Source organism: Lissotriton vulgaris, chromosome 3_1 (assembly GCF_964263255.1).
Source record: "Lissotriton vulgaris chromosome 3_1, aLisVul1.2, whole genome shotgun sequence".
In the NCBI taxonomy this organism is placed as follows: domain Eukaryota; kingdom Metazoa; phylum Chordata; class Amphibia; order Caudata; family Salamandridae; genus Lissotriton; species Lissotriton vulgaris.
In genome coordinates, this window is record NC_141689.1 from 426635686 (window position 1) to 426663304 (window position 27619).

The 27619-nt window shown below is 47.0% G+C and overlaps 1 protein-coding gene across 1 annotated transcript in view; it reads left to right on the forward strand.

Annotated features, from left to right (window-relative positions):
* IL31RA (interleukin 31 receptor A) overlaps positions 1-27619 on the forward strand; it is an 883863-nt gene that overhangs the window by 472692 nt on the left and 383552 nt on the right. The window contains exons 6-7 of the mRNA XM_086960638.1: positions 9004-9155; positions 16722-16890. Of these exons, the coding sequence (XP_086816764.1) occupies positions 9004-9155; positions 16722-16890 (321 nt within the window). The remainder of the gene's footprint in view (positions 1-9003; positions 9156-16721; positions 16891-27619) is intronic.

Below are 27619 nucleotides of genomic sequence, written 5' to 3' on the forward strand. Positions count from 1 at the left end.
CAAATCATTGTAACAACTTGGCAGAATATTTCCATCAACAAATGTGTTTGATATGCCTGCCTTTTCCTCCCCATCAGACTGAGTCTTCAGCTCTCAGCACCAGAAGTTTTCATCCCGAACTACAGTGATCTCGAGGAGAGTTTCCTCTGTTAGACGCTGATTCCCTGGATACACATATTTCTAGGGTCAGCTCTGGCTCTCCCATGGATCCTGCTCCTCTGCAGTGTCTCTCACTAGTTACTAATGCCATTCGCCCAGTTATCCTGGATACTCTAAACTCCTCCATTACTTCTGGCACAGTACCCCTGGCCTGGGAAGGTGCTCAGGTTAGAGTCCTTCTGAATAAACCCAATCTAGATCACTCCAACACGGCCAATTATCGACCCATCTCTCTCCTTCCCTGGCTGAGCAAGCTGATTGAGAGACACATAAATTCCACAATGGTACAATACTTGGAATCCAACAACCTGCTCCATGTCTCTCAAACTGGATTCCGTCCTCAGCTCGGGACTGAGACGGCCCTTCTGGCTGTAAAAGAGGAGGCAAGGAGACTTCTGGACCAGGGCGGCTCAGCAGCAATAATTCTTTTAGATCTCAGTGCCGCCTTTGACACTGTTGATCATAACATCCTGCTTGAGCGATTAAAAATTCTTGGAGTGACAAACTTGGCACTTTCTTGGTTCCAGTCCTTTCTAAAGGATCGGTTCTTTCAAGTCTTAGAGGGAACTGCAACATCAAACCGGTGGCCTTTTAGCTGTGGGGTTCCCCAGGGTTCCACCCTGAGCTCCACGCTTTTTAACACCTATATGGCTCCGTTGGCAGAGATAATCCTTCCATTCGGCATAAAGATCATCACCTATGCAGACTATACTCAATTGGTTGTGGCATTAAACCACCCTAAGGGATAATCTTGCTCTATAGGTACCTGCTTCGAGGCGGTAGCCGAATGGATGGAACTCTCTCACCTCAAGCTAAATGGGGACAAGACCGAATTGATGATTATGGGTAAACCTCCATCACCCTCCTCGGCACTCATAAGGCCGACCTGTCTTGGGTCTACTCCAGCCCCAAAGCAGCAGATTAAGAGCTTGGGCAGGTGGCTCGACAGCTCCCTCTGTTTTAATCATCAATCCACTAAGCTCTCTGCTACATGCTATGGCCTAATGAAGATGCTAAGAAAGATCCTCCCCCTCCTCCCTTTCCAGGCAAGAAGGATTATGGTGCAAGTCCTTATACTCTCCTGCCTGGATTACGGGAATGAGCTGTATCTGGGCGCCCCTCAGTCCACAATCCAGAAATTACAAGTGATCCAGAATTGTGTGGCTCGCCAACTTCTCTAGATTCCTCGGAGACAATCCACGAAACCCGCACTGTGGAATGTTCACTAGCTCCCAATTCAGGCTAGGATACATTTCAAGGCCATGTGCCTGGCCCACAGAGCCATTTGGAAATCAGGCCCAGCCATCCTCCAATCCCTTGTCACCCCATACCAACCTTCTAGGAGTCTTCGTTCTAGCTCTGTTTTTCTCACCAAACCAAGGAAAGTATGAAGATCTAGATGGGGTAAACGCTCTTTCTCTCTGAATGTTTCCAATTTCTGGAATTCTCTCCCCCCTACTCTCTAATACCATCATAATTTTTGAACATATGGCACTTTCAAACAGTTCATCAGTAAGTCACTATAAAAATCAAAGAAAGTTTTGATTTTTATAGTGACTTACTGATGAACTGTTTGAAATTGCCATATGTTCAAAAATTATGATGGTATTAGATATATAATGATGAATAACTGTATGCTATATATGTTATAGGATTTTTATGTTTTTGCAAATTTTCTCACATTGACAACACTTTTAACTGTGAATGGTACCTATTTGATCTGCATGGTTTTACATGCATTTTAATACTTGTTATTTTCATTTCCAATTTTATCTATTGTGAATTATATTGCTCCTTTTTAGGTTTCGGCTGCAAAAAAGCTGCGCAAGCAGCTTTTGCGCAGGAGAAATCTATTGAGTTACAGTATGTGGCTCTGGAATCCGCCCTCTGTTTCATTGGCTAGCTCCATAAATGGAGGCTAGCCATTGGAACAGAGAGGCGTCCGTCATGGCCGGACCAGATTCGGGGGCGTTCCCGAGAATTTTTGGCTTTTGGCTACGTCACGCGACGTCAGCCAAAAGCCGGGAACGCCCCCGAATCTGTTCCGGCATTGAGCCGATCCTCTGACGTTCAGCCCCCCTCCCTGTGTGCCTGTTCCCGCCCCCCCTCCCCTTTCACTCTCCGTCTGCCTCGCTTTGTATCCTCTGACGTTCAGCCCCCCTCCCCGTGTGCCCGTTCCCGCCCCCCCTCCCCTTTCACTCTCCGTCTGCCTCGCTTTGTATCCTCTGAGGTCCATAATATTGTTTGGTTTCACACAAGCCCCGACTTTCTTTTGATGTGCAAATCTCCCCACTTTGAACCCCATTCACCACGTAAACTGCTTCTATCTTGTTGTTTGTTAAGGAGGAAGGGGTGGGGCGTGCAGAGTACACAAAAAATGTGTTCGTTTGTTTGTCTATGCAGTGCTAGTCTTTCTTCTTTGTCTTTTCGACAGCATGGGGAGGCGGGATCCAAAGCGTGCTCTGCCATTTCGTCCGGGTTTCGCAATGGTGAGGGGTTGATGGCACTCTTTGGTCTTGTAAAGCCGATCAAAGGGAACTTGTGTGATCGCTGGTCTGAATATTGTGGACATGAAGAGCCGCCCTTCGGTAGCACGTTTTTTTTTAGTTTGACCGAGCATCTCAGCCCCTTCCGGTACGGACGGAACACTTTATTTAGCACAGGAAGGGGCTCAATGCTTTCTTCCGTTGGTTCTAGGACGGGTGGGTATTATGTGAATAGTAGGTTTGAAAATGATTATGGTCGAGAAATTCGCGTTTTAATTGAGTTAGGGATGCCGCCATCATTGTGCGCGTCGCCCTCTCCAAGAATAGTTTATGGCCGGTGGAGCCTTTTAATCGTAGGCGCTGGAGACGGTAAATGCTGGCACGCATCTTGTGGTGAGTTAGACAGTAATTAAGTTCGCAGTTAGCTCCTGCGAGATGCCCTTAATAGTGGAGCACAGCTGCCCGCCCCGCGTGTGTGCGTGAGTGTGTGTTTGGGAGGTGCCGTTTCCCACAGCTCTGATCTAATTCAGACGAAACTGATTGCAATGTCCGTCTGTCTGTGTGCCTGCGGTGATCGGCTGTCTGCCTGCCTGCAGTGTCCGTGGTCCGTCTGTCTGTGTGTGTGCCTGCAGTGTCCGTCTGTCTGTGTGCGTGCAGTGTCAGCCTGTCTGTGTGTCTGCAGTGTCCGAGGTCCGTCTGTCTGTCTGTGTGCCTCCAGTGTCCGTCTATCTGTGTGCCTGCAGTCTCTGTCTGTCTGTGTGCCTGCAGTGTCTAAGGTCCGTCTTTCTGTGTGCGTGCTGCAATGTCAGCCTGTCTGTTCGTTCCCCCAGCAAAAAAAAGTGAGCAACCACTGTCAAGGCAACCACAGTGTCATGGAGCAGCCCCTCTCCTATCTGTTCCTTCCTTCAACAAATCTCGCACAGGGTGAAATGCCGAAGATGCGCCACTCCGTGCCAGCAGGAATAAGAGGACTTTGCAAACAGCAAAAAAAACTGGAGCACGTTAAAACTTGGCTGCGCAGCCATGTAAGAGGCAGGGCATGTCTGCGCTTGTGCAAAGTAGTATATTATAACCAGCCACGTAAGAGGGCCGATCTGCGCTTGCGCAGAGTCCCCATCTCCAGACCTCACACGCGTCACCCAGCATCACAGGCACTGGTCATTCTCGAACCCACGCCATCTTAAACCTTTGCACCTAGGGTCTCCGTGCAAACCAGAGCGCTCCACAGCCCGGGGATGAAGTGCTGTGTAAATGTCACAGTGCAGTACATGGTATAGGCCAATTCTACTACATTACCTGCTTCAGTGCACACTTGCACTGAGAGCAACTGCTGTGCTGTGACAGCTGTGTGGGCGGATAGCTGTGAGAGCTGTGTGGGCTGTGAGAGCTGTGTGGGCTGTGTGGGCTGTGAAAGCTGTGTGGGCTGTGAGAGCTGTGTGGGCTGTGAGAGCTGTGTGGGCTGTGAGAGCTGTGTGGGCTGTGAGAGCTGTGTGGGCTGTGAGGGCTGTGTGGGCTGTGTGGGCTGTGTGGGCTGTGAGGGCTGTGAGGCCTGTGAGGGCTGTGTGGCCTGTGAGGGCTGTGAGGGCTGTGTGGCCTGTGTGGGCTGTGTGGGCTGTGTGGGCTGTGTGGGCTGTGTGGGCTGTGTGGGCTGTGTGGGCTGTGTGGGCTGTGAGGGCTGTGAGGGCTGTGAGAGCTGTGTGGGCTGTGAGAGCTGTGTGGGCTGTGAGAGCTGTGTGGGCTGTGAGAGCTGTGTGGGCTGTGTGGGCTGTGAGAGCTGTGTGGGCTGTGTGGGCTGAGAGAGCTGTGTGAGCTGTGTGGGCTGAGAGCTGTGTGGGCTGAGAGAGCTGTGTGGGCTGTGAGAGCTGTTGGCAATGTAAATAACAATGCCATTTATTTATAAGTAAAAAAAAAAAAGAAATGTCATGAGCAATGCCAATAACTCTAACTTTTCCAAAGGCGCAACCATTGCATTGTAAATGCTTGTTTCCTATGTGGGAAATAAATAAATGTACGAATAAAAATAACTTTTATCAAAGTAAGAATCTTGTACTTAGTAAATATATTGAGGCTCTTGGTTATCCTTCAGTTATATCTCGACCTTAACGATAGTTGGGATTTGGTGGCCTAGGAAGTTACAAATATTTGAACTGCGTGAAACTCAACACTAACAAAAACGGAGTTCCTGATCTTTGGCAGCACCACCTCTCCGTGGAACGACTCCCGATGACCCTTGGAACTGGGACCCTCACCCCCACCGACAGACCATGTTCGTAACCTAGGCATTATCCTGGACAGCAAACCCACCATGAACGCCCAGATCATGGCAGTCTCTTCTGCCTGCTTCCTCACTCTTTGCATGCCCCAGAAAATATTCAAATTACATCAGACACACCGTCACTCAAGCCATAGTCACCAGCCATCTGGACCAGGGCAACGCCCTCCATGCATGAATGACCACTCATATCCTGAAGAGACTACAAACCATACAGAACTCGATGGCCAGACTCATCCTCGACCTCCCAAAATGGGCCCACATCACCCCTTACCTCTAGAAACTCAACTGGCGCCTGAAATATAAGAGATGTTAATTTAAGATGCTGATCCACACCTACAAACCCCTGCACAATCAAGGACCAGCCTACTTCAACCACTGCCTGATCTTACACCAGCCCTCGAAACACCTGCGCTCTGCCTCCCTCGCGCACACCCCCAGCATCCGCCAAAGCAACAGTGGAGAACGCTCCTTCTCCTATCTCATGGATAAGTCTTGGAACAAACTCCTCCTAAACGTCCGTAACTTCAGCGCTCTCCTAGAATTTCAGAAGGTACTCGAGACCTACCTGAAGCAACAAGACCCACAGCGCCCGGATACCCCCACCTCCCGGGTGATTAGTCACACTCTTTAAATCCTGCTTGAATTTAATTGAAAAAATGTAGGCCCCAAAGACACGTGGTGCACTGATCACTTTCCTTATTCTTCTTGCTCTCAGTGGTCCGCAGTCACTGGGTACTCCCTTCACCTCTCTGCTCCTGGACAGACAACCATTCTGCAGGGTGGATAGTCTCTTTCCTCCCTCAGCCGGTAGCCAGCTGTCGGCACGCTTCAGATTAGGTATACAGATCTTCCAGCAAATAGTCAGACTCAGGTGATATCTCTCCACCTTGGGAAGCTGGCTGTCAGGCAGACATCAGCACTGGTTGCACGGTAGTCCTCTAAGCACTATACAGAGCATTCCCTTCTTTTGCAATATAAGACATGGAACTGGAATGAACAATGAGGTAGTAGGGTCTCACTTGTATATAGCAAAATCTATCTGTACTTTCAGAACGGGTTTAGGTTGGTTCTCTCTTTGAGTGCCCTTTCAGGCTGCTCTCCAGACACAGCCTTTGTGTAAAATGAAGCTTCTTATAACAGGCTTTTCTCCAGCATGCAACGTCCAGAAACGAGGGAAAAAAGGGTATGAGGTTTCTGCACCTCACTGTCATCAGCCACACTGAGATGTGATCAGGGGAAATACAAAAGGCTGGCCTCATTAAAGGGGTCTCTTTCACCTTGAACAACAGTAGTCCAGCCTTCACCCCGCCATCTACCAAGTTGCAGTGCAACAGGAACACTAATACAATAGCTTCTCTAAGTAAAAAGGGTAACTGAATTTCTAAATGAACCCTGCCTACTCTCTCTTCACTCCACTGCCAAGATCTCCTCCTTCTAGCTTCAGGAATGGTATCAGTACACTTCCTCTGTCTGGGAAAACATCCTCATCTCCATCTTGTGCACAATGCCACAAATGGATCCCACAAGGCTCCTTTACTCAGACTTACTCATAAATACAATGTATGTACCATGCAGGAAACATACACAAACATGCACAACACACATTTGGAGTGTTAGCCCTAGGGTCAAGTAAGGCTGTAGAAGTGGAACTTTATATGAGTGAGCCAGTAGGCCTCCACTCCAGGGACTCATATTAAAAAGTCTGGTCACAAATATACATTCACAAAAAAAGGGTACGCTGCAATCGATGCTCTATTTCCTAAACAGACAACATGGAAAGTAGTAGTTTATCTGCCAGTGAGGGCATGCTGGGTGCATCCCTTTCAGACACAACACTGGTCCAGGAACTTACGTATATCAAATGAGAGGCCTAGGCCTCTAAATACACACTAGATTAGCATAACGCCAGGGCCAAAATCAAAAACCAGGACCCCAGATACATGCAGTCAAGTATTCAGGGCAGGGGGGCACGAAGCAGGGGATATTCCTACCCCAGCTTCTGCTAATAGTAAAACCTATTATTTACATCTCTTAAAAATGCCTGACATACGGTATGAAGTACTACATGAAACAAAAATATTACTTACCTTACGATATCATTTAATTTTTGTGTAAACGTTGCAGTTATTGAAATGAACCACTTTAACTGTTGATTTGAGTTTATTGATTTATTTTGGTACATATTCCAAATCAGTTAATCACTACATCAATTAATCATCCCCTACTGACTCGCAGATCAAGGTATGTGAATGTCTCAAAGAAGGCAGATTTGGATGAACCGTTCGACTTTAGGGGAGCCCTCATTCCCCTTGACAGATTTCCAGTGCTACTTTAAATAAGCCTTGATGTAAAGCGGCACTGCCTGCTAAGGAATAGGCCTGGGCATAATTTAGGCACGCTGGCATAATTTTATGATAATAAAATCACACCATTCCACCACACCGCCATTTGCGTCAAAAGTATAGTGTGGGAACACTGCAAATAACCAGAACACTAGTGGCTGTCGTCCTGTGCAGCCTAGTAGACGTTCTATCCACTATGGCCCCTGCCGGATACATACAGGAGGGCTACCAATGCATCAAGAGATGAACAAGAACTCAAATCATGCCTCCAGTAACTGAGGGGGGAAGGCTTAAAGACTCAGGGGCGCATGTATTCATCTTTTAAGCTACGCAGTGCAGGAAACAAAGTTGCTGCGCTGCATTGTGTGAAAGGGATAGCGCAGGAATGCTACATATTTACAACGATATAGAGCATTTCTGCTCGGTCCTTGCATTGCCACACTGTGTGCTGTCCATAGTGCAACAGTGCCTGCTTTACAGGCAGGATTGTTTTTGTGCCGGAAGGGATGCCTTTCTGCAAAAATACAATCCTTGGAGGCATTTCTGTCTTCCTATGTATGCTGCAGAGGTAATAAATAGGGGAAATAAAGATTTTTCAATTGTTATGCCTTACTGGATGATTTTGACTCAATCCCAGGTTTACTATCTTTAGTAAATAGGGTAACGGGCCAAATTCCATGGTTGAATGCTTGGGAACGCCTATGATCCACCCATTGGAATGCCTCCCAAGTTGAAATGTAATGTAATGCATTGCTTAGCAAAGCAACATTTCATTACCAAGCCAGACAAGGCGGCACAAATCTCCCCTTGCGTGTCTTTGTAAATATTACAGAAGCCCTTACATTTTTCTTCCATCGCCTTACCCAACGCAAAGACAATGCAAATGCTTGATACATTTGGGCATGAGTGTGCATTTGAGTACGAATCTGTAGGCTGCATATATGCTGGATTCATGCCATCTCCTGTTTTCATAAGGGGCGAACCCAAAGCTAGGAGGTAACCTGTGAGGGAGTAGCAGAGGGTGCATGGAGGGTGTAGTGCCTTCAGGAAGAATTGCACTGAGAGACACAGACTTGTGTGACTTTAAGAATTGTTTACATCTGTTTTTATCAAAGTGCTTTCTTTCCTTGAAAAGCCAAGTACAGGACTGGATACTGGAGTTATATTGTGTATGTTGGTTGAATGTTGAATGCTGAGCTCTAGCACCCCAGGCTACCTTTTTGAAAAGCCTGTGACTGCTCTCCCCGTTACACTGCTAGTTAAGTGTGGAGGGGTGTACTTGCCTCAGTTTGCAGAGGCATAGCAGGACAGGCCCAAGACATCAGTGGCAACCAACCTCAACAGCCCCTATCTACTCTGCCCCCCCCCCCACCCCAAACGGGCTCTGACAATGGTACCTGAGGAATTCTTGCGACAACTACAACGATTGCATAATAAATCTAAAATGGTAACGCATGGGTCACGCATTAAATGTAATATACGTTTCATTTTAGGGTGCACTGATGTTGTTTATGCGGGCACTAGGTAGTTATTGGGAGCAGATATGACAAAAAATCTAAGCATTAGTTTGTCCGAAGTTTAGGAGAAGGAATTGTACATTTTAAACATGATCGAGCAGAGTTTTATATCAAAATACTTTCTTTTGAAAATCAAAGTATTCTGAAGAAAGATATATTTGTATAGAGCACCGTACCATGGAGTAACTGTATAGTCATTACTCATTTTATTGTTTGTGTTTTAGCCAAAACTGCAGCGCCTGAGATAGTGTCAGTGAAACCAATACCAGGCTTGAAGCAAATGCTTGAAGTACTCTGGAAGAGGCCTCTACTAGCACCAAAAGGCCTTCCTGTAAAGTGTGTTCTGAGATACAGAAGTGCAAACAGCAATGAAACGGTAAGCAAAGATTGATGTTTGTTGTACTTTATGATATGAGATCATGCAGTTAAGTGACCTCCCAATGGTACTTTGTTATGCACATATTACAAAACTAAATTCTGTACTCCTTAATTGCAACTTCTTGAAATAATCAGGTAATACTTTGTACTGTCAGATCATTCAGGTTATTATGTTAACTGTAAACTCATGACAATATTCACATGACCCATCTCTTTCCATAAACAATCAATGTAAGATTATAGTTATAATTGTCGAAGAGGCTTTTTGGAACAATTCACTTTTTAGTCTCACATCATAGCACTTCCGGTTACACTATTCATGGGATATGATTGTCTTTCTTTTCAGTTATTCCTTGTGTTGGCATATGAAATATCAAAGTGCTTTATAAAAAATCCCAAATAAATTAATAAAGTGTTATGTTAAGTAGGATTGTGCAAAATGATAGTAATTTCACGTAACAAAATGTTTGCAAAATTACAGAGATTATGCCATATTGCGTAATTTCGAGGAGAAATTTTCATTCAAGGTGTACAGTTTGGGAAATCTATGAAGGCTAGTGGCATTTCAAGTAGATGTTGTAACAGATTGGACCATTTGGGGTATTTTTGAGTGTAAAACTACAAATTTGAACACGAGCTACAGTATTTTGAATGTGAGCCAAAGTTTCTTTGGAACTCAACAAACATTTCAAGTAGATTTTTTACAACAAACAGACAGTATGGGTAATTTTTAAGTACAAAACTAGAAATTCGATGCAGAAGCAGTATTTGAACGTGAGAGGCTGGAAATCAACACGAAATTACATTTTCGAGTTTAATTTTTACCCAAATGGAACATTTGGTAATTCCTCAGAGTGGAGGTCGTCAGTTCTACCAAATCACAGTGAATGGCATTCCTGTCACTACTGTAAGAAATACTTGTGCCAGTCAGACCATGGAGGTGGAAAGACTGCCTAGCGCACTACCAGCAGCGCTCGTCTCTCAGCGCGACCTGCAAGCAGACACTCGAGAATTTTTAATCATCCCGTTTTGGTCATTTTTGTTCATTGTATTTTAAATTGTTATACCTTGTTCTTAATTGCCGGCCACGCATACTCGCACCTCTGCCCCTCTCACCCACACTCTAATCGGTGATTCACCGCCCTTGGCGGGTCCTGCGCCCACGTCTCGTTGGCGGCCATCTTGGGTTGGGGGGTAGCTTGCACGCTCTAGTCCTCTCTTTAGGAGGCGAGCAGTACTTAAATTGAGCCATGCTCACGCGCAGCGGTCACGCGCTGCGGAGACGCCAGAATGACGCCGGAGTTACGCCAGAGTTCAGCCCGTCTGCGCCCGTCCGCGCTGAGGACGGGCTGCAGGTCGGGCTGGATCTGGTCTCCCCATCTCTGCCCCTAGGTAAGACATCACTGCGTTACGCCCCATCTATGCTTCTGGCTCTAAGACCTCCCGCTTGCTCTGCTATGCACTGTTTCACCCCGCAAAGACTATTACATTCCCGCTGTTGTACTGTCTGTTCTTCTGTATTCCATCCCCTTGGCACTTCTCCTATTAGCCTCCGTCCTTCCTCCCCATTGCCTATTGTATCTCATAATACGGGGTTTCTATTGAATGCCCGTTCGCTAATTAAACACAATCTTGCCTTCCACGATTTTGTGGATGAAAGACAGCCTGACTGGGTATTCATCACTGAGACCTGGGCTACTGACTCCTCTGGTCATGACCTACTCCTCGCCATCCCTGAAGGATATTCTCTTCAAAAGCTTGACAGACCCAAACGGAGAGGAGGAGGTATTGCCATCCTTTTTAAATCTTCCTTTTTATGTTCGGTTAACCCTCTCTCCTCGCCCCAAGATCGCTTTGAAGCCTTATACTTTTGTATTACTTGTGCCCCTTCAGTCTCTTTCACAGGTATATTGATTTATAGGCCACCTGGTTCCAGAGTTAATTTCGTTTCGAACATTCTGAGAATCCTTGAACCCTATTTTGGAAAACCCTCTATCACCATTCTAGGTGACCTCAATTTCCATCTTGATGAGCTACATTCTAAGGACACTCAGTCACTGGTTGATTCACTTGGATCCTGTGATCTTAGCCAGCTTGTCACTAGTGCTACCCACTCAGCAGGTCACATCCTTGACGGGGTATTCTCTAATGACCCAAGGCTTTCCAGCGGCACTCCTCTACCGCTGGTGTGGACTGATCATTTTGCGGTTCCTCTTCATTTAGCCTTCTCGACTTCCAATTCCACTAAGAAGGGGACTACCTCTTTCGTTTCTAGGAGAAATCTCAGAAATCTCACCAACGATGCTTTTGCTCCTTTCGTCCCTACACCTGAGGTTCTTTCCCTAAAAGACGCGGATGTGGCAGCACAAGCTGTGCATGATTCCATCTCGAATGCTGTGGAAAAACTTGCCCCCGTATCCCTGCGGTATGTAGCCCGGAGGAAACCATCAGCTCCATGGTTCTCGGACCATCTTAGATTATTAAGACAGGGTTGCAGAAGCAGTGAGAGGAGGTGGAGGAAATCCTGGGATCCAATTGATAGGGAGGCTCATAAGTCTGCTCTACGGGAGTATAAGCAGAAAGTGATACTGGAGAAGCAGGAATACTTCTCCAACCTTACTAGTTCACTCACTTCCTCCAGGGAGCTTTTTAAAATTGCGGACTCACTATGCTCCCTCCAACTTCCAGACCCCGTAGTCAGCTCTCAACGTCTGTGTGACGATATTGCAGACTTTTTTCATAAAAAAATCTTTGATATTCATACTTCCTTAGAAGTACAACGTCTCTCCCTGACTGAAAACAACCCCCTAGGCATTAGCCTTTTGGAGTCACTTGATATAGCCCCTTCCAGCTTACTGTCTGATTTTCCGCTTATGTCTCTGGAGGGGTTAAATCTTCTCTTAGACAAGATCAAATCCTCCTCCCCTCTTGACCCACTGCCTCTTAAAAAACTAAAGGAGTGTAGGAACAGCCTCCTTCCCCTTTTACTTGAGGTGATGAATAAGGCAATTGCCCAAGGCACTTTTCCATTAGAAAGAAGCCTTCACTTGATCCCGGTCTATTGAAAAATTTTAGACCCATTTCCCTGCTCCCTGCACCTGCAAAAATTTTAGAAGCTCACTTGAATCGCCACCTATCTTCCTTCCTCGAAGCTTCAGAGTACCTGGACATTACCCAGCATGGATTCCGAAAACATCATAGCACAGAATCTGCCCTCACCTTTGTAGTCGACAACATCCGACGCAAGGTTGATGTTGGACAAACAACTGTTCTGGTGCTATTGGACCTCACGGCCGCATTTGACACTCTGTCTCCCGCCATTTTAACATCTCTGCTTAGGGAGGCAGGTGTCACTGGTTCGGCCCTGAGTCTCCTCAATTCCTTTCTCCTAGATAGGGAACAGAGAGTGATGCTCGGCAACCACCTCTCCCCAGCAAAGTCTTTGCAATGTGGGGTGCCACAGGGGTCGGCATTAAGTCCGACCCTATTCAACATCTACGTGGCCCCCCTTGCTAGGCTTGTAAGATCGCTGGGGATGGAGGTGGTATCATACGCTGACGACACCCAGATTATGATATCACTCACCCAGTCCTCTGTCATAACATCTGCCTCTAGCTTCAGGTCCTGTATGCAACAAGTTGCAGATTGGATGGTTACCAACTCCCTGAAGCTAAATGGCGACAAGACTGAGGTTTTGGTCTTTGGGAAGGACCAAGATATCTGGTCGAGTGAGTGGTGGCCTTCCTCTCTTGGTACCTGCCCCACTCCCGCTCAATCCGCCAAAAATCTGGGTGTGGTGTTCGATACATCACTCTCGATGTCTCTACAGGTGAATCAGACTGTTTCGACCTGCTGGGGCGTGATCAGGACACTCAACAGAATTCGCAGCTACTTGTCTCCTCAAGCACGTAAGCAGATCGCAGTCGCCCTTGTTGGTTCCAGGTTGGATTACTGTAACTCTCTCTACATGGAAGCCAACAAGGGCCTTATACATCGACTGCAAGTAGTGCAGAACGCTGCTGCACGTTTTGTCCTGGATCTTCCCAGGTCTTCCTCTGCTACTGCTGCGAGGAGAGACCTTCACTGGCTGCCTATCCAGCACAGAATTTATTTTAAAATTCTGTGTCTGACCTACAGAGCTCTCGAGGATGGACCTAAAGGCGCTATCAGCTCCCTGCTTACCCGCTATCACCCTCCAAGGTGTTTACGCTCTTCTGGACAACTCCAACTTGCCGTCCCCCGTTTCAAGCTCTCCAGATGGGGAGCTAGGGCCTTCTCCGTCGCTGCTCCACAGCTTTGGAACATCCTGCCGACGGAGATTAAGACGCTATCCTCTCTGGCGCTGTTCAAAAAGGCCCTAAAAACATGGTGTTTCTCTAGAGCCTATACAGGTTGAGCTGCAGAGTTCCTCTGTTATGAGCTGTATTTGGAATTAGGCGCCTTGATGCCCATTGGGCTAAGTCCGCGCATGATAAGATCCCCTTTATTATTATTATTATTATTATTATTTCCTCAGAGCAGTATCCGCCAGGAGAAATATGCAGGGCGACCCAGCACATGGGCAGGACATTGTCTGCCTAATGGCCCTGGTCTCCCAGGAATGGGGCAGGGGATTGGCCCAGAGGAGGGTCATTCTCAGCTCTCAGATTCCCATTGACTGCATCCTGGAGAATGTAATACCAACAATAATAGATGATCTGGGTTGGGTAGACGCCCTAGTTGCAATAATAGCTCCGGTTTCTTGGGGTACCATTCCAAAACTGAGAGTACGGAGGTCAAGATGGAGAGTAAGGTGCAAAGGTGTGTCCATGGCGCATGGTCGCACATTTCTCCGCTGACGTTAGGGAAGGGGGAGGAGAGTGCCATATTTCTGCAAATATGGTGCTCTCATTCTCTCTCCTCACAAAGCACAGCACATCATTTGACAAACTGGTCAAACTGGCCCATGGGGTCACCCCTGGAAGTCCTGACCTGTCCGACATCTGTTCAGCCACATTGTACAGACCATAGACTGAGATGCCAGTCTCAGGATCCCACCTCTAATATGGCGGGACGGTGAGTGGAAGTGGGGTGCCTATCACCTGGTGATGTTTCTCCCTACTCTGAGAAATGTATGAGAACAGAGGAACCTTAGGAGCAAGTGGGGGACTCCTTGCCATCCTCAAGGCTGGAAGTGAGGCCTGCCCAAAGACCCAGATTGGAACCTCCACCCGGCAGTGGATGGCCACGACCCTGGCTCTTGACAATGAGAGCTGTCAGTGGCCTCTGCTGGTTCCAATGTAATTCCAATGTTATCCTATGGGAGATATAGGCATTGCAGTAGTGAAAAACTATTTTAAAACGTTTTCACTGCCAGCACATGTAAAACTTAAAAAGTACCTTTCCTGATTTTTAAATACATTGCACCCTGCCCTCTGGGCTGTCCAGGGCCTACCTTAGGGGTGTCTTGTATGTATTAAAACAGAAGGTTTGAGCCTGGCAAAAGATTTATTTTGCCAGATCGAAAGGTACTTTAAACTGCACATGCAAGATCTGCAATGGGAGGCCTGGGATTTTGAAAGGGCTGCATAAGACGGTGGCACAACCAGTGCTGTGGGCCCACTAGTAGGATTTAATTTACAGGCCCTTGGTATATAAAGTGCCACTTTAACAGGTACTTATAAATAAATTAAGTATGCCAACTGGGAATAAGCCAATATTAGCATGTTTAGAGGAGACAACACAAGCCATTAAGCACTGGTTAGCAGAGTCTTAACACCAGCATTCCGGATCTGTTTCAGCACTTCTGGCAAAACAGCCAATGAAGGGGTGCCGTTTGTTCTGTTATATACTCCAGCAAAGACTGGACCCCAAGTTGTGCAGTCTCCCACAGGGGGGGCCATCCCCAAGCAAATAGTGAGTATTCTATGTTTTTCTTGCAGGCCCATATGTGGAAACCACGTATAAAGCTGCCTTGTTTTATGTGCAATCCAGAACAGAATCTCCTCCAGTCTGGCAGGAACTTTGCCTATGACTGCATTTAGTGTTTGTGGGCTGACAAATGTGGCTGTGCAGCTTGACCGGTCCACGCAGGGTTAAGTGTTAGTGTTTGCATAACAAACTGGTAAACATCTGTATGTTGTTATTAAATCTTGGTACAGTGTCCGCACCTGTGCTGTTGATACATTATCAACATTAGGATGCAGTGTGTATCCGGCTAAGGCTGGCCATGTCACTCCCTCGTTGCTAAGGGGATCGAGTATAACGTTTTCTGTTGTGTGTGGTAGGGCACCATTAAACCAATGTCCTTTGTAGGTTACTGGTATTTTTATGTCTTCGCATGGTGTATAATTTCCAGGTATTTTATCCTGTTTGCAGATGTGAAAAAAACTTGTTGTGGTGTCTGCAGCCAGGAAGAGAATATCTATGCCCTATATACTCGTGTGCCTCAATCACGAAGGTAACTTCGCCACCCTCAAGAGTGAGACCATGTTGTATTAGTTTCTGAATAACTGCATGTCTGCAGTTCTCAGCAATGTTAAGTACAGGAGCCCTTTCGTCTCCAGACATTATTATACATGGATTTCAGAGAGGGTAACACAATGGGAATTAATCCTTTTTAGATTACATACATAGTATTTAAGTACTCAGCTGAGGAGGATAGTACCCTTCGACCACAGCAGTCTCTGCTTAGGAGGTAAATGGGTCTCTGAGAATGTACAAGAGAACTACTCAGGCGATCCATTAAATAACAACCCAATCCACTAATGTTGGCCATGCCATATTGTGCAGATTCCACTTTCCAGTAGGGACTGCACATTTGTTAGACAACATAAACGTTGGGATGGTGCCAGACTGATTCCGTGCATCCCCACATAACACGTTCTATTATAGACCAGTTGGCTCACAATGCCACCATGAGCACTCCTAAACCTAGTCAGATAGCAAATGGTTCCGGCAACCATAGAACATGACAACCCTGACTCCCTCAGGAATCTTGTAACAGATCTAAAACCCTTTCTCTCAATCACTTGTGCTCTCTCTCAGAGGAACATACAAGGAATACACAGAGGGGCGTTTTCAATATTTATTGAACCATTGTGATTCTTGTATAGAATATATGTGCTGCAATGATCAATAGACCAAAGCAGATACAATTAATTAGCAGTATAAGGACAGTGAACAAAATACATTGTTCCACCATCTTGCTAAAACATTGTATATATGCAAGAATATATAACACTATGTAGCCATGGCAGGGCCCAGGGATGTGGCCCTTACAGGTAAAATAATGTGCAATGTTCACATCATATTGTGAGAATTCATTTCATAAAACAGTTTTTTTCAAAGTATCTATAAAAGAAACGTGTCAAGAATGTGTAAGGAAAACTGTAATAATGGCATTTCTATATAAATCCGCTCCAGGGAAAATGCAACAGGTGTTACAATTGCCCAGCTTAGTGGCAGTCATTGTGTCTATTTTAGAAGCATGAAAAACATATCCTATAGCCTCCAGATTACATACAGACCACTGATCTATTTTACCAACGTCTAAACTCTTGGTCATTTTAAATGTTTTCTGTAGCTGGCTTCAAGTGAAGTTAACATGAGCACCGATGAACTTGGAATGTTTAACCTCAGAGGGCTGCATGATTACACAGAATACGCTGTTGCTGTGAGATGTATTTGTACGGAAGGCCAAATTCTTTGGAGTGACTGGAGTGCAGAAAAAACTGGGAGAACTGAAGAAAGAGGTAACTAATAAAGAATTAATGTATAACATGTATTCCTAAAGTTAGTTGATTATTCATTCTAAACGTGTAAATGTTTTTCGCCAATAAGGATTCATGTTATTTCTATGTTGAGTTTTATCAGTTTTGTTTATGGTAATAATTAATTTTATTTGTTAGATTTTCCACATTAAACAACAATTTTGAAAACAAATCAACCCAGAACAATATTCTAGAATTTTTCTCTACAAACCTTTTGGGATGTTTCCTCTCCTCTTGACAGATTCACGTCCTTTTATTTAATTTCACATCAACGTCTTCAGACAGGGAACCCCTGCGTGTGTGTGTATGTCATGTATGCTTTTGGATTTTTATAGACAACAACATACACCAGAGTTGTTTTTAAAGAGGTGGTGGGGCGGGGAAAATTGATTGTGGGAGGAGGCAATAATGGACAAGCAGGGTATGTTACAGTTACATCAGGAGTTATTACATTGCGGTTTATGCATCAGGAGTCATTACATGACTGGTGTTTTCCAGTTTTTTACATTACTGTTCTTTATTTCACAGGTATGTTAGTTTTAAATGTCCTAACCTTAAAAATATATCTGAATGAATACGCATATAGCTATACAATGCTAAGTGACAACCAGATTTGGTGTGTAACCATTAATAGGGGCAAAAGTTACAGGAAATTCAAAAAATGCCTTTGAAAAGTGTGGCTGAACCATGTCGTCGCCACTTTGTAGTTATAGTTAGGTCAGCATTTCACATGAAAAGCTTTTTTTGTTTTGCTTATAGCTTTGGCTCTTGGCTTTGGCTTTTGCCTCTTTGGAGAGGAGGGCGGGGTCGCCCTGATTGTCCAAGCCGGTTTCCATTTTCAGGTGCTCCCTTCCCCTACCACATCAGCGGTCGACTACCTAGTCGTGCGTTCCGCTTCCTTTCAGATCCCTATCACGTGTGTGTTAATTTATCGCCCACCCCAGCCCAGCCTATGTTTCATCCCTGCCATCCAGGACCTACTTGCCACACTGTTATGTTATGTTATATTATCCGAATTTATTGAGCGCGCAGATGCCCCAGCAAAGGGGCGTCCTGGCCCTAATAGAACAGAAACCGGACAAAGCAATACCAAAAAAGAGCAAACACAACAACATTAGAGATCCAGTGGAAAGAGGAAGGTTTTTACAGCTCTCCTAAAAGCCAAGAGGTTGTCAATTGCACGGATATTAACAGGGGGAGAATTCCACAACCTGGCAGCAAGCACACGAAAGGAGCGGCCGCCGGATCTGGACCTATTGAAGCGTGGAACTATAGCCAAATGAAGGCTTGAGGACCTCAGAGAGCGAGTGGGAATATAAGGAGAGATAAGGTGCTCCAGGATCTGGGGAGAAGAATGTTTAAGAATTTTAAACCAGAGACAAAGGCACTTAAACTTGATACGCTGAGCCACAGAGAGCCAGTGGAGCTTTTGAATAGTTTTTTTTGGCTGAGCAGAATCTGGGTAGGCCTACCAGAGCCCTGGCGGCAGCGTTTTGAACACGTTGGAGTCTTAGAAGTTCAGCCTGATTAGCTCCAAGCAAAAGAGAGCTTGCGTAGTCCAACCTGGACAGAATGGTGGCTTGTACAATAAACTGTCTAGTGGGAGCGTCAAAAAATCTGAAGGTAGATCTGAGTTTACGGAGAGTGCCAAAGCAGGTGGCGGCCACTTTTTTTGTGTGGGTGACAAAATTGAGTTGAGAATCAAGCCACACCCCTAGGTTTTTAACCTCGATGACAGGAGTAGGGGTCGGGCCGAGTTCAGAAGGCCACCATTTATCACCCCAAAGATGACTCTGCTTACCGACAATGAGCGACACTGGTAGTCAACAATGCATCTGTTCTGGTTCTAGCGGAAGATGCCATGTCTAGAGACTTTACCCAGCTCCTTCTTAGTCTCAATTTTGTTTCGCAGGTTCACATCCCCACTCATTCCCGAGGCCACATTCTGGACCAAATTTGGACCCTCAATATCCCAGTCACTGCCCCTACTGTTGCACCCTGTGCCTAGTCCGACCATTTTCTGATCTCCTTCTTCTTGGACCTCAGCCTTGTAAAAAAACCCTCTTTCCCCCAAAACACCTGGGCCAGGAACTGGAGCAGAGTAGATATCCCTTCCCTCTGCTCTTCCTTGTCAGCCGCCCGTCCTGACTTAGCAGGTCTCACCTCATCATCTCAAATAGCCACCCTTGACAGCTGGCTCACGAGGGCCTGTGACCAAGTGGCCCCCATGTAGCGCTTCACAGTCAGACGGGCCCATGATGCCAACAAGTGGTTTACCCCTGGCCTTAATGCAAAAAAACTTGAAGTGCGCCAAGCAGAGCGTGCCTGGAGGCTTGCCTACTGTCCCACTCTCAAACTTCGTTATATTTCCACCCTCAATGAATATAAAAGAGATATCCTCCTCGCCAAGACTGGATACTTCTCGGGGAGGATTCTCGCAGCCGAGAGTCAGCCAAGAGAAATCTTCGCTACAGTCCACGAGCTGGCTTCCTCTGATAGGACATCTTCTAAAACCCTCCCCTCCCAGCTTCTCTGCGACTCCCTCAATGATTTTTTCATTGAGAAAGTCGCACTTATTAAGGCCAACATACCCCCCCCCCCCCCTTCCCCTACCTTTTGTGATCCCCAGCCGTCACCAAACATGTCCGGCCTGACCCACATACCACCGTTGACTAAAGAAACCCTTTTCCCCCTGCTAGCCCGCGTCAAGTCAGGATCCCCCGCCGACCCTTGCCCGGCTTACGTTTTACGTAAGATCTTCTCAGACTTCTATCTGCCCCCCCTCACTCTTTTGAATGACTCCCTTAGACTGGGCACCGTCCCCGCTCCCTATAAAGCGGCTACCATTATTCCCATCCTAAAAAAGCCTGGTGCCGATCCCTCTTCCCCTTCAAACTATCGTCCTATTTCCCTCCTTCCCTTCCTGGGCAAGGTCCTTGAGTCTTACATTACCAAGGTGTTTAGTTCCTTTGTGGAAGACAGTGGCTACCTCGCACCCTGCCAGGCGGGGTTCCGCCCCCGGCATTCCACAGAGAAGGTGGTAATTTCTGTCATGGATGAACTCAGGGAGGGGCTGGATTCCAACACTCCTCAGGCCCTCATTCTTTTAGACCTGTCCGCCGCCTTTGACACAGTCGATTATTCTATTCTTCTCTCCCGTGTCAAGGCGGCGGGCATAGGGGGCCCGGTATTGGCCTGGCTCAACTCCTTTTTGAGTGATCGCACCCAGGCCGTTCACCTTGCCGATTTTTCTGCTTCTCCGTGCATGGTGCAGTGCGGTGTTCCTCAAGGATCGTCCCTTTCCCCCTTATTGTTTAACCTGTACATCTTCCCCCTTATTTCTGCACTACAGCAGATGGAGGTCACAGTGTATAACTATGCCGATGACCTCCAGCTCATTTTCAATCTTTCCCACTCTCCAGCTAGTATTCACAATTTTCAATCTGTCATGTTGTTCATCCGGGACTGGATGAACTGCAATCATCTTAAACTGAACCCGGATAAGAGCTAGTTCTTACCGGCGGCAGTCGCAGTCCCTGGTCCCCCACTTTCTGGCCTCCCTCCCTGGGCCCCCCCCGTCACCGTCGTCCTCTGTCAAAGCACTTGGGATCACATTAAACCAACACCTTACACTGCACTCCCAGATTAGTTCCGTAGTTTCCTCCTGTTTTTTTACCCTCCGCACCATCCGGAAAATCTCCCGTTTTTTTTCTTTCCCTGCTTTAAAATTGATTCTAATGGCGATGGTCCTATCGCGGTTAGACTACGGGAATATCGTGTACAACGGTGTTCCCGCCTATGCCCTTGGACGCCTCCAACTAGTGCAAAATCAGGCTGCCCGCCTGATTTATGGGCTACCCAAATCCCATCACACTACTCCCCTACTCAAATCACTGCACTGGTTACCCGTTAAAGAACAGGCTCTCTTTAAGCTCATACTAGCGCTACTCCTTATCTGAAGGGAAATACTGCTGCTGGAAGCGCCGACCGGCATTCAATGTTTTTTAAAACGACCCAATTTAAAATCTTTAATTGTTTGGGAATACTGCTCAGCATTTATGTAAATAAATCTTCGCATTGCCTGCACATTAATTGTGATTACACTCACCACTTTGGTGAGCTTCGTGCTCTGTTTTTCCCCCAGTCCGCCATCCTAGGTGTGGGACCAGGGCTCGTGACGCTCCCAAGACGCCATCTTGGGGAGCGTGCTAGTGTTTGGGTGGGACATTTAACAAACACTATTTAATGAGCCCAGAAGCCTCGCGCATCACTTATACTAGCGCTACACCTTATCTGAAGGGAAATACTGCTGCTGGAAGCACCGACCGGCATTCAATGTTTTTTAAAACGACCCTATTTTAAATCTTTAATTGTTTGGGAATACTGCTCAGCATTTATGAAAATAATTCTTCGCATTGCCTGCACATTAATTGTGATTACACTCACCACTTTGGTGAGCTTCGTGCTCTGTTTTTCCCCCAGTCCGCCATCCTAGATGTGGGACCAGGGCTCGTGACGCTCCCAAGACGCCATCTTGGGGAGCGTGCTAGTGTTTGGGTGGGACATTTAACAAACACTATTTAATGAGCCCAGAAGCTCTGCGCATCACTTATACTAGCGCTACTCCTTATCTGAAGGGAAATACTGCTGCTGGAAGCGCCGACCGGCATTCAATGTTTTTTAAAACGACCCGATTTTAAATCTTTAATTGTTTGGGAATACTGCTCAGCATTTATGTAAATAAATCTTCGCATTGCCTGCACATTATGTATAGGTGTTGCCACCCTTTTGACACTAACACAGTACGTAGTTCTTGGTTAATACACGTATTATATTTATTCTTGAATGCTGGAAGTTCTCCACACAGCCGACACGTGTTTCGTCGTGACTGGGAGTGTAACCCAACGACTTTTTCAAGGCTATTTCCAGATCTGTTCTCTTTTAATTAGTATGCGGTGATAATTCCAACCCGCATAGGGGTTCTACGGGGGTCTTCCGTTACAGTGTCCACTTTAACATGTCCAAAGGACTCCACTTCACACTTTGTTTAGGTTGGCTTTCGCCCGTATCGTTTTGTCCGTCGGTGCCCCTTTCACAATCAGCGCGTATGCTCGAGCATACGCGCTGATTGTGAACGGGGTCACTGTCCCAGCAGAGAGTTACGCTCCTCTACCAAGCTTCTTCTCTCTGTACCCCGCTTCAAGAAAAGCAGGTCGGGAGGCATGAAATTTTCTGTCCTCGCCCCCACCTTCTGGAACGCACTCCCGTCTGTTATCAGATCCGCTGCTTCTTATATGGAGTTTCGCAGGGCCCTTAAAACGTTCCTTTTCCTGCAAGCTTTCCCATCTTAGTTCTTTGCACCCCTGCCCCTGGTTTTCAGCATCCCCCAGCGCCAAGAAACTGCTTGGTAGACGTGCGCTTTACAAATTCTTTTAAATTCAAATTCAAATTTGCCACATCTTCACAAATGTTCATCCACCTCAGCTCCTTCCTGTAATGTTTTGTGGTGATCTGTCAAGTGCAGCCAAGAAAAGGGGAGGTGCAAAAAAACATTTTTTCCTGTAATTTCCCTTAGAAACTGTGTGAAGCAATACAGAAACAAAATGCTTAACAGAATTACACCAGGTTTTGAAGAAACCTAACTCTTTACTCAAAAAGTGCACTTTTTGTGATTTGATGTAAATCATTTCAGCAGTTTTTGAGCCAATGGGTTTGTCTTGTATATTGATGTAGACACCCCTTTACAAAACCGATAGACTTACATTTTATATCTTGACTGTGACTTACATTAGAAAAATCCTTAGAAAGTCACTGAAAAAATGAAGGCTGTAATGACAAATATAGTAGGTATTCAAAATAAAATCTTGGAAATTCACAAAAAAAACTAAGGTTAAAGTGGAGTTATAGGTAGGTGACAATGTTAGTTTCAACATAACATTTGAAACTAAAAGGAAAACACAGAAATTCACTGGTTACAATTAACTGAAGTAACTATAACTCGAGCACTAAAGTAACGATTACTCACACCCTCACCATGGACTGCTTATACCTTCGCACATTACATTACTAATGACGGGGCATATTATCAGGGGCCGGCGATAAATATCGCAAAGCGCGCTTAGCGCTTGCATATTTATCACCGGCTATCTCTGGAATTTATCGCCTGGTTAGCGCGTTATCAACAACGCTCACCGCTGAGGCGATACAAATTCCAGATATAGTGGGGATATCACCATTTTCCATGGCGGAAAACGGCAATATCCTAAATGATAGTGCCTGTGGTCTTAGCCACACAATCTACCCCCCATGTTAGGTATGCCTTAGTCAGGAATATAACAGACGTGAAATTCCTGCGTTAAGGCATACTTACTGTGATTTAAAATGTCGCTAACTCTCGTTGTCAATATAACGTAGCTGGGTTAGCGATATTTACCCAAGGGAGTCTTGTCTGGCACGCCTCCTTTGCATCTCATTAGCGATGCGATGGGAGACGTTCTGACAAGGGGCACTATTGCAAGGAAACACGAGCTACTGTGTCCTTGTTCATAAGGCGATAATATTATCGCCGCTTTTCGCCCGAAATCTGGCTCTAAAGAGGCAAAACTATCGCCACTCCATGTTTATTGGCTGCTTTGATACCATCCCTACTGAGATCTGGAATTACGTCATTGATAACAACACTGTTCATGACTGGCACTAGTTATAGTTATTTCATGGCTTGAGTTATAGTTACTTCCGTTAACCATAACTGGTATATGTAGGTGTTTTTTAAGTTTAAAATATTATGTTACAACTGACATTGTCACCCAACTAAAACTTTAATTTCTTCATTGAATATATATATATTCACGAGATCTCCCACAGGTAAGCCGATGCTATGAGGGGAGGAGTTTGATGGCACCCGCATTATTTAGAGAAGCAACTCTGATGGAAAACTACGTGACTCATTATCGGTGCATGGGCACTGAGGAAGGCTTCCGAGTAAGCCGAAATGCATTTGCCGCACTGATAGCTGTATCTGGGAAATAAAGCGCTTCTAAAGGACCCCCCTCTGACCTCCGTGCTTTTCTTTTCGAAGTGAAGTGGTTTGCTCATATATCGCGCATTTGCCTGAAGCGCGTAACGGATGGTCCTGCTGAAAAAGAGACACTAACTGTTCCAGGCATAGCGCTGCTTGCAGTGGATTGGTGACTCGAGGGATCGAGAAGTTAGTTGCCCACCGGATTAACAGGAGGAGGAGTGCGGTTGGTGGTACTTACCCCGTCAGGACGCTGAGTTGCGACGCGACTGTCCCCGCACAAGCCCCATGTCCTGTTATATGGTCCAGCAGCCCGAGGGGACCTAAGGAGGCGTTTTGGGACACAGGTGCTGCCACAGGGGTCACACCATACAGAGCAGCAAAAGCCATTGGACTGGATGATCAAAAAAACAATTTTTCCCGCCCCCCCCCCCCCCAGACCACCGGCCCGGCATCATGGACACTCTGCATGCTGGGAGTTGGAGTTCTCTCATTTTCACGAGATCTCCCACAGGTGAGCCGATGCTATGAGGGGAGGAGTTTGATGGCACCCGCATTATTTAGAGAAGCAACTCTGATGGAAAACTACGTGACTCATTATCGGTGCATGGGCACTGAGGAAGGCTTCCGAGTAAGCCGAAATGCATTTGCCGCACTGATAGCTGTATCTGGGAAATAAAGCGCTTCTAAAGGACCCCCCTCTGACCTCCGTGCTTTTCTTTTCGAAGTGAAGTTGTTTGCTCATATATCGCGCATTTGCCTGAAGCGCGTAACGGATGGTCCTGCTGAAAAAGAGACACTAACTGTTCCAGGCATAGCGCTGCTTGCAGTGGATTGGTGACTCGAGGGATCGAGAAGTTAGTTGCCCACCGGATTAACAGGAGGAGGAGTGCGGTTGGTGGTACTTACCCCGTCAGGACGCTGAGTTGCGACGCGACTGTCCCCGCACAAGCCCCATGTCCTGTTATATGGTCCAGCAGCCCGAGGGGACCTAAGTAGGCGTTTTGGGACACAGGTGCTGCCACAGGGGTCACACCATACAGAGCAGCAAAAGCCATTGGACTGGATGATCGAAAAAACAATTTTTCCCGCCCCCCCTCCCAGACCTACGGCCCGGCATCATGGACACTCTGCATGCTGGGAGTTGGAGTTCTCTCATTTTCACGAGATCTCCCACAGGTGAGCCGATGCTATGAGGGGAGGAGTTTGATGGCACCCGCATTATTTAGAGAAGCAACTCTGATGGAAAACTACGTGACTCATTATCGGTGCATGGGCACTGAGGAAGGCTTCCGAGTAAGCCGAAATGCATTTGCCGCACTGATAGCTGTATCTGGGAAATAAAGCGCTTCTAAAGGACCCCCCCCTGACCTCCGTGCTTTTCTTTTCGAAGTGAAGTGGTTTGCTCATATATCGCGCATTTGCCTGAAGCGCGTAACGGATGGTCCTGCTGAAAAAGAGACACTAACTGTTCCAGGCATAGCACTGCTTGCAGTGGATTGGTGACTAGAGGGATCGAGAAGTTAGTTGCCCACCGGATTAACAGGAGGAGGAGTGCGGTTGGTGGTACTTACCCCGTCAGGACGCTGAGTTGCGACGCGACTGTCCCCGCACAAGCCCCATGTCCTGTTATATGGTCCAGCAGCCCGAGGGGACCTAAGGAGGCGTTTTGGGACACAGGTGCTGCCACAGGGGTCACACCATACAGAGCAGCAAAAGCCATTGGACTGGATGATCGAAAAAACAATTTTTCCCGCCCCCCCTCCCAGACCACCGGCCCGGCATCATGGACACTCTGCATGCTGGGAGTTGGAGTTCTCTCATTTTCACGAGATCTCCCACAGGTGAGCCGATGCTATGAGGGGAGGAGTTTGATGGCACCCGCATTATTTAGAGAAGCAACTCTGATGGAAAACTACGTGACTCATTATCGGTGCATGGGCACTGAGGAAGGCTTCCGAGTAAGCCGAAATGCATTTGCCGCACTGATAGCTGTATCTGGGAAATAAAGCGCTTCTAAAGGACCCCCCTCTGACCTCCGTGCTTTTCTTTTCGAAGTGAAGTGGTTTGCTCATATATCGCGCATTTGTCTGAAGCGCGTAACGGATGGTCCTGCTGAAAAAGAGACACTAACTGTTCCAGGCATAGCGCTGCTTGCAGTGGATTGGTGACTCGAGGGATCGAGAAGTTAGTTGCCCACCGGATTAACAGGAGGAGGAGTGCGGTTGGTGGTACTTACCCCGTCAGGACGCTGAGTTGCGACGCGACTGTCCCCGCACAAGCCCCATGTCCTGTTATATGGTCCAGCAGCCCGAGGGGACCTAAGGAGGCGTTTTGGGACACAGGTGCTGCCACAGGGGTCACACCATACAGAGCAGCAAAAGCCATTGGACTGGATGATCGAAAAAACAATTTTTCCCGCCCCCCCTCCCAGACCACCGGCCCGGCATCATGGACACTCTGCATGCTGGGAGTTGGAGTTCTCTCATTTTCACGAGATCTCCCACAGGTGAGCCGATGCTATGAGGGGAGGAGTTTGATGGCACCCGCATTATTTAGAGAAGCAACTCTGATGGAAAACTACGTGACTCATTATCGGTGCATGGGCACTGAGTAAGGCTTCCGAGTAAGCCGAAATGCATTTGCCGCACTGATAGCTGTATCTGGGAAATAAAGCGCTTCTAAAGGACCCCCCTCTGACCTCCGTGCTTTTCTTTTCGAAGTGAAGTGGTTTGCTCATATATCGCGCATTTGCCTGAAGCGCGTAACGGATGGTCCTGCTGAAAAAGAGACACTAACTGTTCCAGGCATAGCGCTGCTTGCAGTGGATTGGTGACTCGAGGGATCGAGAAGTTAGTTGCCCACCGGATTAACAGGAGGAGGAGTGCGGTTGGTGGTACTTACCCCGTCAGGACGCTGAGTTGCGACGCGACTGTCCCCGCACAAGCCCCATGTCCTGTTATATGGTCCAGCAGCCCGAGGGGACCTAAGGAGGCGTTTTGGGACACAGGTGCTGCCACAGGGGTCACACCATACAGAGCAGCAAAAGCCATTGGACTGGATGATCGAAAAAACAATTTTTCCCGCCCCCCCTCCCAGACCACCGGCCCGGCATCATGGACACTCTGCATGCTGGGAGTTGGAGTTCTCTCATTTTCACGAGATCTCCCACAGGTGAGCCGATGCTATGAGGGGAGGAGTTTGATGGCACCCGCATTATTTAGAGAAGCAACTCTGATGGAAAACTACGTGACTCATTATCGGTGCATGGGCACTGAGGAAGGCTTCCGAGTAAGCCGAAATGCATTTGCCGCACTGATAGCTGTATCTGGGAAATAAAGCGCTTCTAAAGGACCCCCCTCTGACCTCCGTGCTTTTCTTTTCGAAGTGAAGTGGTTTGCTCATATATCGCGCATTTGCCTGAAGCGCGTAACGGATGGTCCTGCTGAAAAAGAGACACTAACTGTTCCAGGCATAGCGCTGCTTGCAGTGGATTGGTGACTCGAGGGATCGAGAAGTTAGTTGCCCACCGGATTAACAGGAGGAGGAGTGCGGTTGGTGGTACTTACCCCGTCAGGACGCTGAGTTGCGACGCGACTGTCCCCGCACAAGCCCCATGTCCTGTTATATGGTCCAGCAGCCCGAGGGGACCTAAGGAGGCGTTTTGGGACACAGGTGCTGCCACAGGGGTCA